Source organism: Camelus bactrianus, chromosome 22 (genome assembly GCF_048773025.1).
Source record: "Camelus bactrianus isolate YW-2024 breed Bactrian camel chromosome 22, ASM4877302v1, whole genome shotgun sequence".
Taxonomy (NCBI): domain Eukaryota; kingdom Metazoa; phylum Chordata; class Mammalia; order Artiodactyla; family Camelidae; genus Camelus; species Camelus bactrianus.
Window position 1 is genome coordinate 6,598,705 of NC_133560.1, and position 14,685 is coordinate 6,613,389.

A 14,685-nucleotide genomic window follows, 5' to 3' on the forward strand; every position below is an offset into this window, starting at 1 on the left:
AAATAGGCTGCCAGTTATTTCTCCAGCAAAAATGGGTTTATTCCGGATAAACAAAGAATTGCAATCTGGGGTCTGCAAATGTGGTTGTGCAAGTCCCCAGCAAAAATGGAGAGAACTCTTAAAGAGGGGACAAAGGAAGATGAGAAGGCTATAAACAGAGAGTTCTTTTTCATTGGCTGATTCCAGACAGTCTCTCATTGGCCGCGCTGGTGCCGGAGGAAGAATTCCCTTTTCCTGCAGTGCTCTTCCTGTTGGGGGGTGAGCGCGCCCCCTGCTGTCTCCCGTCCCTATTTGAGGTTTCTGTTTATTAAAGTTTTATACTTTATACATTAAACCAAGTGCAATTTTATTTTACTCACTGTCCCAGGTAAAATTTTAAAAATCTGAGCTAATAGGCCATGACTACTAGTATCTAACTGTAGTACTTCCATATTCCCTTTTCTTTCTCAGATACGAATTTTGGCCATTCCCTTGAGTTTTATCAGTCATTTTTGTTTTTAAATTTATATTTAACCGGTTTCTTTATTGATCATGTCTATACCACCTTTATTTTCTCTTTTGAGAGACTTAACATTTCTGTTTCTTTTTCACACTGTCCCCGCCTAGTTTTCATCTGTGCCCTCTCAGTTACTCTGTGGGCCTCTTGTACTTAGTTTTCTGGAGAAATCTGAGGCCAATATGCTTTTTCTCCTCTTGTTGGTAAGCTTGTTTATTTCTCCACATTGACTTTATAAATCTCCACCCTGCCCTCGTTTCCTGTATCTTTAAATATTTCTATTTTTTTGCCCCTGTATCTAGCAATTTGGTTTTTTCCATTATTTCGTCTGAGATACAAAGAAAGGCTAAGGCACTGTCCTATTTTTTTTTTCTGCTTTATTAAACTCTTATTCTTGGTGTGTGGCTTTCATGACAATGTGAAGATCTTACATTTTAATTCTTTGTCCTTTCCTCCATTTCTGGAAGGAGCCTTCAAATTTATCTTCCAAGCTTACAGAATCCAATTTATAAAGTGATTATTCTTTCACTTTCTCTTTCTAATGTAGTTTATTCTTTAAAAAGAAATGACCATCTGCTTATTTGAAAAAAATGTCTACACTGCATACAGCATCCATGACATAGTAAGAAACCCACTATCCTGACCCAGCAGGCCCCTTGGATCCATGGTGGTGTAACTGAAGGCAAACTGTTTCTTCCCTTCCTTGCTTCCTCCCTCCTCTCCATCCTCTTTCCTTCCTTAGTTCCTCCCTTACCTTCCTTCTCTTTACAGTGAGGAAATAAAAAGAAAAAATGTGGAAAAGGAATAATGGGAATTGTTCCCAACTATTCAAAATTTGAAAGGCTAAATAAAATGGAGTATATGCACTGTGTTTAAAATTAAATTACGGCTCCTCTTCTATCTTACTCTCTTAATCAGCTGATGATCTTAGTGTCACCCATCCTCGTGCACATGTGGAATTGAGGGTGATGGGCGGACTGGATGGGGGAACGTAATGTGTATACCGTTTAGAACGCCACACTACCATGATCCTGAGTGTCAATGACAGAAACATGCAGTAAGTCATTTATATCTTCCAGCCCTATACGAACTCTCTTGGAGGTTTAAAGGGTATTATAATTGTACAGATACATTTAAGAGTGACTGCAAATACTTGTTTAGAAAAAATAACCCCACTGACCTAAATGAGGATATACAGGCCAGATGGTGCTGAAATATAGGGTTCTGAGGGTAATTCTGTCTGGGTCTTTCCATCACAACTCTACAAATTTATGGGGTGAGTCATGAAAACCTATAATTTTTGACTGGGTATAATCTAGTTGCTGAAAAGAAATTGGAGTTTTGTTAGCTTGTTTTCCTTGGCCCATACCTTTCTACTGAAGCAGAGATCACAAAGCAGATGTTGGAGAACCAGCAGCTTTTAGACCTCTCTTGCTACAGGCCTGCCAATGGCTTGTTCTGTTTTAGGAACAACCAATTTTGGGGATATGGCACATAATAAGCACTTAAAGAATATTGTTGGAATAGACAAGTGAAAATCAGGCAGACATGATGAGTTGTTGTTTGAGTGGGTAACAAAAATGTCTCTTCTGGTAATTCTCGGAGGTGAGGTAGTGATGCTGGTATAAATCTAGAACTCCCATCATAACCTTTAAAAAAAAACAATAAAGGATATGGAAGAGAAAAGAGAAGAGGCAGCGGTGTTCCTAAAATTGATACAAAACCACCACCAGAAAGAGAAAGTATGCCCTACGTGTGAAAATAAGCAACAGCTGCCTGGTATGTAAGAGCACCGAAAATAAGGAAGTGCCGGAAAGTACACGCAGGACATACAAACAACTCCCACGGCTTGACGACAACAACAACTAACAGTGCAATTTAAAAACGGGCAAAGGATTTCAACAGACGTTTCTCCAAATAAGATATACAATGGCTAAAAAGCACATTAAAAGATGCTCCACATCCCTGGTCATTAGGGGACGCAAGTCATAACCACAACGAGATGCCTTTTCATACCTGTTAGAATGGCTATCATGGGGGGAGAAAAGAAAAGTAACAAATGCTAACAAGTGCTGGCGAGGCGGCAGCAGAACCCACATTCAAACCAGAGCCCTTGTACGTTGCCGATGAGAACGTAAAACACTGCGGCTGCTGTGGAAAAGTCTGACAATGTCTTACCAAGTTTAATATCCACTTCTCAGCTGACTATGCAATCCCACCCTTAGGTATTTACCCAAAGAGGAAGGAAAACTTACGTTCACACAAAAACCTATATGCAATTGTTTGTAGCAGCTTTATTCATAATTTCCCCAAACTGGAAACAACCCCAATGTCCTTTCTACTGTTGCTTGGCTGAGGTCATGAATGGGAACTGTGCATTTTGTTTGCTGCTTCTACATTTATTGAGATGAGCATAGGGACCTTAATGTTAAGGCGGTGCACAGTATCCGTAAGTTTCCTAATGTTAAAATAACCCACGTGGTCCCATGAAAAACCTACATTCATCACGATGTATTTACCATGTTTAGGTACTTTGGGATTAATTTGCTAACGCTCTTGTTTAGGATTTTTCAGTTCTGTCCCTGGATGGCACTGGCCTGTGGTTTTTCTTTCTTGTACTTTCCTTACTTGATTTTGGTGCTGGGTTATAGTAAAGTCGCCATGCTTGTAGGCAATCTCCTCTGAAAGATCCTGCAAAATTTACACAACCTGTTACATGCAAGTTTGACAGACCTTACCGTAAAAATAACTAGGCCTAATATTTTGTGTGGTTTTGATTTTTTGGATGATTTTAGGATTATAATACTTGGGGAATGCTTTGGTCTGAATGTTTGCATCCCCTCAAAATTCATGTTGAAATCCAACCCCAAAGATGAGTGTTAGGAATTAGGAGGTGGGGTCTTGGGAGGTGACCATCGTGAGGGCTCCTCCCTCATTGAATAGATAAGTGCCCTTGTCAGAGGCCTCCAGGAGAACTCTCACCCCTGCCACCATGAGAAGGCACCAGAAACGGACCAGGAAAGGGGGTTCTAAACACAACACAACCATACTGGTGCCTTGATCTTGGACTTCCCAGCCATCGTAACTGTGAGAAATAAATTTCTGTTCTTTATAAGGCACCGAGTGCCGGTATTTGGGTACAGCAGCCCGAACTAAGATAGGGAAGTTATGTGTTTCCTAGAATTTTCCCGCCTTAGGTAATTAGAGTTTAAAAGAACGGTTGTGGAGAAAGGGGCACTGCAGATGGAGCATTACGTGGCCCAGAAGAGTCTGTTCCTCACGAGTCTGAAAAGATGAGACTGACTAGTCCCAGAAGGCAAAAGCTAAGTCACTGACTTCTGCTTTGTTTAGTCTCCAACCCCAATACCTTCCTGGAGTTTTGTTTTTTGTTTGTTAAGCATCTGGGAAAACAGAAAAAACTAAAGCCTTTTAAAGTGAAATGAATATTCCTGTCCCCAAGTGCTTGCCTACGCCCAATACACGGGGCAGAAACCCGGTGCGAGCCTCTACGGGGTTCAACAGATTTTCAGTCTTACTTCTGAGATAACTGTCTTCAGCTTGCTCGAATTATTATTCACATTTTAGAAATGATTTAGTGGGATAAATAACTTATCAAAATAAGAGTCCATTTTTTTTTTGGAGGAAAAAGCATCTGAACGTAGAGCCGGCATTTTGTCTGGTGGCCTTCAGAGTGTGGGGAGGGAGGGCGCATCACCTGACGGGGGTGAAGGTGGAATGTAAGAGTGAAAGCTTCCTTGTCCCTTTACCTCCAGGGAGGACAACCCACGTTCCACGCCCCTGGGCCTTCCCAGTGGCTGGTGACCAGAAAGTCCAAGGAAGCAGGCACAGCCTGGGAGCCAAGAGTCATCCTCCCTATGGTTACACTGCAAGGTAATTTTTCACATTTATCAGTAAATTAACTTGCAAAAAGCAATAGTTGTCTAAATAACCTTTAATTCTCAACACAGCAAAGGCAATCACTTCATGAGAAAAACAAGTGACATACGATGCATTTTGTGATTTGAAATAATGTGACCTCTGATCTGATTCAGTTTAGAGCAAGCAGCCAGGGAGAAAACGCATGGGATTTATACCTGCAGGTTATGGAGTGATTTTCTTCTCAGGTGAGTGGCTAAGGAAGCAGGGGAGAAATAACTCCGAAGTTTTAACCTCCAAGTGCAGAAGTTACTTTTAAACTATTACAAAAACAAATTTTAGTGACAGTGAGGTAGCTCCAGGTCACCTGCTTACTCTCCCCTCCAAAACATTCTTCCTAGTACAACTTACCTGCACGACACTCAAAATGCAGTTTCAGAAAAATAGAATCCTACATTCATCTGCAGTCTGGAATGTTATGGCTACACTTTTCCATCGATCTACATGCTTCCCCAGTGACGGCTGGGAAAGCTGGTGGCTGTGATCACCAAAAAGAAAATAAAATACTGTTTGATCTACCTATTTTATGCTCTATAATAACTTAACAACATATGAAAAAACAGTGGTACCAAAGTTTTCCTACTGTCCCTAAGGTTATCCTGCACCCCGAAGTCTCTCATGGTTGACGAGGTCTAAATTCTGGTGTTTAACCCACAGTTAATACTCTTCCTGATGCTCTCACCAGGATGAATTCTCTGATAGTCAATGGCATGAACTTCAGTTGGGAGCTTTTTCCACATGCTTTTTACTTACAGTTTTTCTCCAGTATGAGTCCTCTGGTGGTTGGTGAGGGATGAGCTCTGACTGAAAGCCTTCCCACACTCCCTACATTTATAAGGCTTTTCCCCTGTATGAATTCTCATATGTGTCATAAGGGATGAACTTTGTCGAAAGGCTTTCCCACAGACTTTACAGTTATACGGTTTCTCTCCAGTATGAATTCTCTGGTGCTGAATCAGAGCGGAGCTTTGGTTGAAGGCTTTTTCACAGTCATTGCATTTATAAGGTTTCTCTCCAGTATGAATTTTTCGGTGAGTATTAACTGCTGAGTGGGAACTGAAAGCTTTTCCACATTCCTTACAATTATATGGTTTCTCTCCAGTATGGATTCTGTTGTGTATATTAAGCCGTGAAATCCAGGAGAAGGCTTTCCCACATTCATTACATTTATAAGGTTTTTCTCCAGTATGAATTCTTTGATGCTGTATAAGAGCTGAGCTTTGGCTGAAGGCTTTCCCACATTCTTTACAGGCATAAGGTTTCTCGCCAGTGTGAATTCTTTGATGTATAATAAGGGCTGAATGGTAACTGAATACTTTTCCACACTCATTACAATGAAAGGGTTTCTCTCCAGTATGAATTCTATGGTGTCTACTTAGCCGCGATATTGATGTGAAGGCTTTCCCACACTGAGTACACTCGTACGGTTTCTCCCCAGTATGAATTCGGTGATGCTGAATAAGAGATGAGCACTGGCTGAAGGCTCTCCCGCATTCATTACACTTATAGGGCTTTTCTCCTGTATGAATTCGCTGGTGATTATTAAGGGATGAGCTACCTTTAAACGTTTTTCCACACTCATTACATCTATAGGGTCTCTCTCCAGTGTGCATTCTCTGATGGCCAATGAGCGACGTGGTGAAACTGAAGGCTTTTCCACACTCACTACATATATAAGGCTTCTCTCCAGTGTGAACCCTCAGGTGCTGAGTCAGAGATGAGCTTTGGCTGAAAGCTTTCCTACATTCCTTACATTTATAGAGCTTCTCTCCAGTGTGGATTCTCTGATGTTTACTCAGGGAAGAACTGTGAAGGAAGATTTTCCCACAGATACTACACTTGTAACATTTACGCACCGTGTCGATTCCCAGTTGCTTAAACAGAACTGAATACTGCTGTGAACGGGGTTTCCTTCCTCTGGAAACTATGCCGGGTTTTCTCATAAATGATTTTAGATCAAGACTTTCCCCAAGGTCAACACCTAGAAAGCTCTTCTCCTTCATAAAGGTTTTCTGGATGGCAACTAAGACTTCCCTGAAAGGTCTGTGCATCTTGCCTTGCTGATTCTCTAGCTGGTCCTCATTTATGTAGATTTTTCCCAGTTTGAAGTCAAAAGGACCATCACCTATGAGTTCATTCATTACTTCCTGATTTTCTTCTTTGGAACAGGTTGTTTCAAACAAGCTCTCCCATCCTAAAATAAGCAAAACGTGTAAGTCTCTCTCGCACTGGGAATAAAGGAAAGTGACATCTAAACATACAAGGGCAGCTAGCAAATGTATCCTGGGAGTCCTTAGAAAGGGACGGGGGAAGAAGGGGAGGAGAACACAGCAGGCTGGAAGGCGTGCCCGGGCGGGAAGGGTCTGAAGATGTCGACATGCAGGTGGGCTGAGGGACCGGGAGGGCAGCTCTTCCCACAGAGGAGCCGGGCCTGCCCCAGTGACACAGCAGCGGTCAGCAGGGCACAGGGCATCTCTGAGGAGAGCGGGCTGTGCTGTGGTTTGGCTTCACCCCCAGGTCAGCCACCAGTGCACTCAAGGTAAATCTAAGAGAAAACTGCAGAGGGGCCGTCAACAAGACAGGGAAGGAGCGTGGGCCTAAAAGGCTCTTTGAAACACAGGCCTCCACGAGTGGCGTCTTGGAACTCGTCTGAGTGCTGTGAATACTGCTGGGATGAACATTCACGGACTCATTCAGACTATTTCCTGAGTGTCCACTATGTACCATGCAAAGGTCAAGACTCAGGGTTACAGGGAACACGCCCAGTAAGAGTCCAGTTTTCACAAGGTTTACATTCTAGGGGCCGGATACTGACATCCACCAACTAACCAAATAAACAGAGAAGCACTGGGAGTAATGAGAACTGTAACAAAACAAAAAAAAACAAGGCGATGGGTAATATGAGTGCACAACCTGCTATTTTAAATGGGGTGATAAGGAAATAAGATTAAAGATGAGATCTAAATGGCACACAGGAGCTGGCCAGGCAAGAACGTGAGTATAAAGATGGTGATTCCAATCAGAAAGGAGAGCCAGCTCAGAGCCCTAAGGCAGGAACAAGCACTGAGCGTTCCAGCACCATAAAGAAGTCCAGTGTGGTCTAGCAAGAGGGAACCGGGGAGTGCTCCAAGGTGAGGGAATGAGGCGGGCAGGGCCACAGCTCGTGGGACCTTGTAAGATATACGAAGGTGTTTGGAATTTTGTCACAGGATCACGAGGGCGTAGGAGGGACATGACGGTTCTGTCTAAAAAGGGTAACTACGGTTCTGTGACAAACAGACTGCAACTGGGGGCAGTGAAAAGAGAACAGGGACGGGGCAGAGCAGCCAGTTAGGAGGCTGCCATGGTCCTCCTGCGTGGAGGGGATGGGGCATCATAGTGGAAGCAGGCGCACTGGGATACTGTGGAGGCAGAGAGAACAGGTATGCTCACCTGTGAATACACCCTGGTACTAACTAAGTGAGAGGACCCAAGAGACACCTAGCGTTTGGCTTGGGGAACCCAGTGGAGACAGCTACCACATACAGTGACAGAGGAATACTGGGAGAAGAGTACATTTCTGAGAGTGATTTTCCACCCATCTTTTCCATCACTTAGGGTACAGAGCAAGAAATGGAACCGTTGATTCAAAAGAATGAATGTATTTTATGAAAGAGATTTAATTTTCTTAGCTAAAAAGGAAATATATACTCATTGTAAGAAAAATTAAGAAAATATAGAAAACTATAAAAATGAAAATACAGTTCACCCATAAACACATCATGCAAATATAATCACTGTTACATGTGGAATGGAGCTCATCAAAATTTTTCTATATATTAAAAAAAAAAACATTTACTTAAAAAATTAAAATGGGTTGAAACTAAACTTCCCCCTACCCCTACTTCACTTAAAAAAACTGTGAGTATCTTACGGTGAAAAAGAACATGAAAATGAATGTATATATATATTCATGTACGACTGAAGCATTGTGCTGCACACCAGAAATTGACACAACATGGTAAACTGACTATGTATCTCAATAAAAAAAATTGTGAACTTTTCTCCATGTCAATAAATGCGGGCTGACATCATCATTTTAACAGCTACATAATATTCCAAGGCATGAATATATCATCATTTAATACATCCCCTTCTGAATCGTTTAGCTTTCTTTACTCCTAGTGATGCCTCATGTTATAACATTCCCTTACACCATCTTTACAACTTTGCACAATTATGGAATTATTTTCTTATGATAAATTTCTAAACCTGGGATTGATTTTAATAAAGGCAGACTGTCCTCCAGGAGGACAGTCAAAATCCCACTGAAGACTCTGCTTATTGCTCAGAGTAACAGAAGAACCCTGGATGTGTGTTTTTTAACCTTCAGTAATTTAACAGGGAAAAAGTGGTATCTCATTGCTTTGGTTTGAATTTCACTGACTTATAACTAAGTTGACTAGTTTTTCAAAAAAATCTTATGTGAACTTTAAATTCACATTCCTTGCCTTTTAAACAACACTCATGTCTTTGCACTTAGTTATTTGGACCCTTTTCCCCTTATATTTATCTTTGCATTCCATAGCCATGACAGCAATATTAATAGGAGAAAATGGGGAACTAAAATTTCCAAAAGAAAGACTGTTTAATAAGATATGGCTTAAGAATACACTAGAGTTCTTTCAACGAAGTAGACCTCTATTCAACAAAGGATGACTAATTCACTGACGTTCACAATCAAAAACAGGCTCAAGAACAAGATGTACAATCTGTTTCTCTGTGTATGTGTTTCATGTACAAACACACTCAAACAAATCTTCACACAGTTTGAAAGGATAAATAGTAAAATATTAACAATGGCTCAGCATGGCTGGTGAAATTTCAAATAAATTTCCTTTTTTCTGCTTCTTTTTTTTTACAACTCCGTGTATACCTTAAACAAGTTGAAATAATTAATTTTTATATGCTTGCAAAAGAAGAACACAGTCAATTTGAACCTGATGATTTCTTTGCCAACTAATGATGTCTTTGAAAGCTCACGATCAAAACTGAAGCTCATCCACGGCTATTGTTCTGGGTCTCAGAACAGATATATTTATTTTCTAAGGTTCTGACTGAATTTCTATCTTATTAGTTCATTATTCTTGCAGTCAGCCTCCTCCAATTGTTGGTGAAATGTGGCAGAATATATGTTAGTATGTGGTAGAAAAAAGATTCCTGAAATGAAAAAAGACTTGGGTCTTCAAAGCAAAGGGCCCCCTGAATGTCAAATAATTTGGAGAAAAAAAGAAGCCTCCTTGATATAATATAATGAATCTTCTGAATTCCAAAAATGAAAAGAGTATCTTATACTATTCTAGACAAAAGACAAAAAAGGGGGGAAAAAAGATTTTCTATACAGGAAATAAGAGGGGAAAAATTTAAAACTAACAGAGGACTTTTTATCAACAATACTCAGTGCCCCAAAACAGCGGAGCAAAGTTTGAATAATTCTTAGGGAATAAAAACTGATGCCAGAATTCCAAACTTAAAGCATAATTCCCACAGAAATAAAAGAATTGATACCAGACATGCACAAATAACGTGAAAACATTAGTCAAGAAATATTCTAGTCAAACCAAAGGAAAAAAAATCTGAATACAGGGTTCATGAATGGACACAAGACTGAACTGACACAGAAAGCCCATCTCTTGCCATCAGGAGAAATAAATTCTGCACAAGCTGCAAAACTCAAAGCAGTGAGCCATCCTCTGGTGCCAGAAACAAAGACAAAACTCAAAGTGGGACAGAAAGCAAGAGCTTGCAATTCCACAACCCACAGGGATTTTAGAGGCCGAGAGAGAGACGTCCCTGCAGCTTGGGTCCGAAAGTGTCCCGGCCTGCTAACCCTGCTTTCTCTTGTGTAGCACACAGACACACGCGCAGCATTTTCTTTCTAGCTGAACCATGTGCAAAAAGTTGCAGATAAGAAAAGTCAAAGCAAAAACCCAAGATGGGACAATGGGGGTGCACTGCAGTGATAAAAGGTTTGTTCAAATCATAAAAGGAAAATAATTTAAGAAAATAATCTAGCAAAAGCAAGAAAAAAAGGGGAAGATATGAGTCTCAAACCTTTAAACATTATATACTTCATTACATAGTCTGCATCCAAATGACAAAGGACATGTGGTAAAAATGCAGCCCATGTTGGGAGAATTCAACTCTCCCTCCGAACCTGCCATGTCACGTACTCCGAAAGGCAGAGTGAGGACACGCCCTTCCAGCCAGCATCTCCCACCAGGCCCGGCAGATCAAGGAGGGCTCTGCTGGATGCTGCCTGAGCGCGGCCTCCTCACTGATCAGCAGAGCCCACGCAGTTAGAAAATGCTATGCAGTTACTGTCACTCACCTAGACACGCACTCTGAGAAACTCCATTTTCCACCATCCAGGGGTCTTCCCCTTGCTCTAACTGGAGGATAACCTTTGGTTTGGAAAACAGAATCCCTGTTCATGAGCAAGAAAGAGAATGAATCCACGGTGCAGACATGAGGGGACACTCTGGCACTCAGATCCAGCCTCAGGGTCTCTAAGGCAGAGGGACAGCTGAGAGGAAAGAGGTTTGTTCCGAAAGGAGCTTAAAACTGGGCTCCCAGAGGATGGCCAGGAGGTGAGCTCAGGATGCAAGTTAGGGCTCTGGCTTTGCATTCTTCTAAGCTGGAACCTCCTGTGAGACCCCGAGGGACAGAGTTTGGGGGCAGAAGATGGGAAAGGCACAGAAAGGATGCCCATCAGCAACTCTACCAAGCCGAGACTCGTCCTGGCAGCCGAGGGGCATGGCAACCGCTACTTTCTGAGTCCATGCCCCGCAGTGTCCTCCTTGGAGAGGGCACCAGGGTGCCTCCACAGCAGACTCTGCATCACAAGGAAAGTCCTTACCCAGCGACACCAGGGCGCTGTAGTTGTCCAGCATCACCTCCCGGTACAAGGCTCTCTGCGCAGGGTTCAGGTGCAGCCACTCGTCCCGGCTGAAGAACACGGCCACATCCCTGAACGTCACAGACTCCTGGAACAGAAAGCCGTTCCTGCTCACCCAGGCCCATGCCCGCAGTGGGATGACCGAGCAGCAACCCTGCCACCACTCTAGGTTCTGAGCATTTCCAGCTGAGTACTTCCTGACCACCCCTCAGTCACTGAGCACACATCTGTCGCCCACCTACTGCTGCAGTAGAAGAGAACAAAGCTGACTCCACATGAGACCTGTTCCCTTGGCTTTAACCCTGTGCCCTGTTTTCTAGGCCTAGTCCTGCTGGCTCTGCACCTGTTGTAAAAAAAAAATGTTGCCTTTAGCCTGAAATACACAGAAGAGCCTATTCTCAAGGCTCTGACCTTTAAGGATATGAATACTTTTGCACTCATATAAAGATAACAAGTTCCAGAATAAAAAACAAGGTTTGTTTTGCTAGAGGTTTTTCAGGGACACCATCATCTGACCCACGTGGACAGCTGCGAGAACAAAGGATTCCTACACCAAGAAGTTTGCAGCAACCAACCACACGCCCCCTCCCCTTTTTAGCATTAAAGGAGCCTGGATTCTGACTTGGGGAAGAGGGTTCTCCAGGACATTAGTCTGCCATCTTCTCGGACTGCTGGCTTTCCGAATAAAGTCGTTATTCCTTGCCCCAACACCTCGTCTCCCGATTTATTGGCCAGCCGTGCAGCAAGCAGAACCAGTTTGGACTCGATACTCGGTAACACTGTCAGTGAAGCACTGTGTCTTCAGAAAGCTGAAACACAGCAGCCAAACAAGGTGAGCACTTAAAATCATTAAATAAAATCAGAATGATGGCAGTGCAGAATTCTAGACATGGAAATGCACGATTGCCTAGATCAAACTCATTCCCAGGTGAGAAAAGAGAAACGGGTCTGAGAAGCACACTCACTCAGGGAGGAAAAGGTATGCCCGGATTCGGTCATCACCTTGGGCCATCTGTGTCCTGGGCGAGTGGACAGTGACAGTCACAGGAAGGGAGGCTCTAGAATGCCCCAGGCACCGCTTTCCCAGGAGCGGGCCCAGGGAGGTGGGCTTGGAAAAGCCAGGTGAGGAGGCTGCAGGTGGGACTCCCCCCCGCCTCCCCCCACCCCTCCCCCACCAGCCTCTGTTCTGCTACGTCTCTCGGAGACGGAGCAGGACCCTGTGGGGCCCTCCTGGAGACAAAAGCCCTTCCGTGTCCCCACTTCTGGTTTACAGGAAAAAGGCCTCAGCCTCCTAAACCTTCCTGAGTACCAAAGGGCAGATTCAAACAGTTGCTAATCAGGGGAGTGAGGGAACGCAGAACAGAGGAAAAGCAGTCAAGAAACAACAGCACAGCAGTAAAGCAGGGTCCCCTCCAGGGATACTCGTAACAATGTGTCTTTGCATGTTCCTGCAGGAGCTAAGGCCCCCCAGCCAGGTGGAGGGCGGTGACTTCAGGCTGAGAGCAGGAGTCCGGGGACACCACCCTGCTCCGTCACCAGCAACCAAAGGAAGTCATACATCCTGCAGCCCTCACCCCAAATTTTGCCTATAAAAACTTCTCCCTGAAAACCAAAAGGGAGTTTGAGTATTTGAGCACAAATAGTTCTAGCTTGGCCCTGCAATGAATAAACCTTTCTCCGCTCCACACTGTGACATTTCGGTTTGTTTGGCCTTACCGTGCATCAGGCACACGAACCTGTGTTTCGTAACATCTCCCACCTCACTGCATCACAAGTCACCTCTTATAAACTGGTGTCTCTTTCTTTTACTATTAAGAATCTTTTTTTTTAAAAGCAAATTAGGAAAGACCAATAAGCATAAGAAAAGGGAATAGATCTAACTTTCTACCACCAGAAAGAAGGTTTGTTAACTTCTAACTGTATATCCTTTCGGACTTTTTACATGCTAATATGGCTCTAGATTTAAACAAAAATAAAATATTACACATGTAACTTTACCCCTTCAGTTTTTTACTTGCTACCCAGTGTCTCACGGTACAGATGAATCAGTTTACGCAGCTGATCTACTGGTGGGCATTTAGGCTGTTTCCATTTTTGTAATCCTAAAAACGCGGAACTGAGCATCCCTGCACATCACCAGAGAAGCGTGCAAAGCTTATTTCCTTAGGACACATTTCTAGAGGGGGAAATACTTTTACTCTCTCATTAACATCTCCCCCCAAACCGAGAAAGGAGGTCACAAGGCCAGGGATGTTCTCTGACCGGTTAGGACAAGAACAAATGAAAAATAAGAGGCTGTCAGAAATAAGGGAGAAGACTCCCGCCCCCCTCTTCCATTTTCTTTCCGAATTTCTTTCTTTGTCCAAATGTATGTACATCTTTTAAATGCTAAATAAATCATCTGCCAAATCATCACAAATGTTTTCTCAAGGACCTGGTAACCAATTCTTTGAATGTGCCAACCTCCCCATTTCCTGGGAGAAGACGGGCCTAACTTGTCACCTGACAAGTTTCCAAATTGCAAAACTGGGTCATAACACTGAGCTAAGTGACAGCGGGCTTTCTGTCTCTGCAGTCTCTTTAGTGGACTGCCTGTGACGCACGTTACATTCTGGCTTAATGTTTATTCGGTAAAAAAAAGCGTTTTCCTTCCCTCCTACCTTTGTGGAGAGGTTTTCTGGTTTGGGAAGAGATAATGTTTTTGATTATATTTCCTCTAGTGCCATGAATGGGCAAAGAAGGGAAGAAATCACCGTGGACTGGAGGCTTCCCACCTCAGGAAAAGCTCGATTCCCCTGAGTCTGGCCCTGAAAACCACTGCCCACACTGTGACTTCTTTTCCTTTCACCATCTGTGTGAGCCTGGTCCTGCTTGTGCGTGCCAAACAACAACAAAAAAATAGTAGACAGTACCCCCGACCACACCTGCTGATTCACTGGTCTTCCTTCTAGGATCTTCCTAGAAAATCACTGGACCCTTACCAAGTATTACTGGGGTTGACTGGTCCTCAGGAATGCCGTTCCTCTTTGATTTCCTAGTGTTAAGGAAAGATTTGACTCTTTTATGTCATTAAAATGTCTCTGCCCCATACAGCGCAAAAACAGACCTGGATCCCTCACAAAGCTCTGGGTGTGGCACCGGCATGGGGCCTGAGGGCCCATTCACTTCCTAGTCAACAAGCACTGTTAACATGTTGATCTCCACTTCACCCAAATGTGGGTAACAGTTGAGTTTCCTCAGAGGCACCGGATCCCCAGTGGGTGATTAGCTGGGTGATCACTGAGTTAAGTGGAGAATTCACAATGTGACTGGCCCT

The 14,685-nt window shown here is 43.3% G+C and overlaps 1 protein-coding gene across 1 annotated transcript in view; it reads right to left on the reverse strand.

The window, feature by feature from the left end:
* The window catches only part of LOC105062011 (uncharacterized), a 33,154-nt gene that overhangs the window by 17,186 nt on the left and 1,283 nt on the right, over positions 1-14,685 (reverse strand). Inside the window, exons 2-4 of the mRNA XM_074351430.1 lie at positions 11,331-11,457; positions 10,803-10,898; positions 5,185-6,626 (exon numbers count right to left, since the gene is read on the reverse strand). Of these exons, the coding sequence (XP_074207531.1) occupies positions 5,185-6,626; positions 10,803-10,898; positions 11,331-11,457 (1,665 nt within the window). The remainder of the gene's footprint in view (positions 1-5,184; positions 6,627-10,802; positions 10,899-11,330; positions 11,458-14,685) is intronic.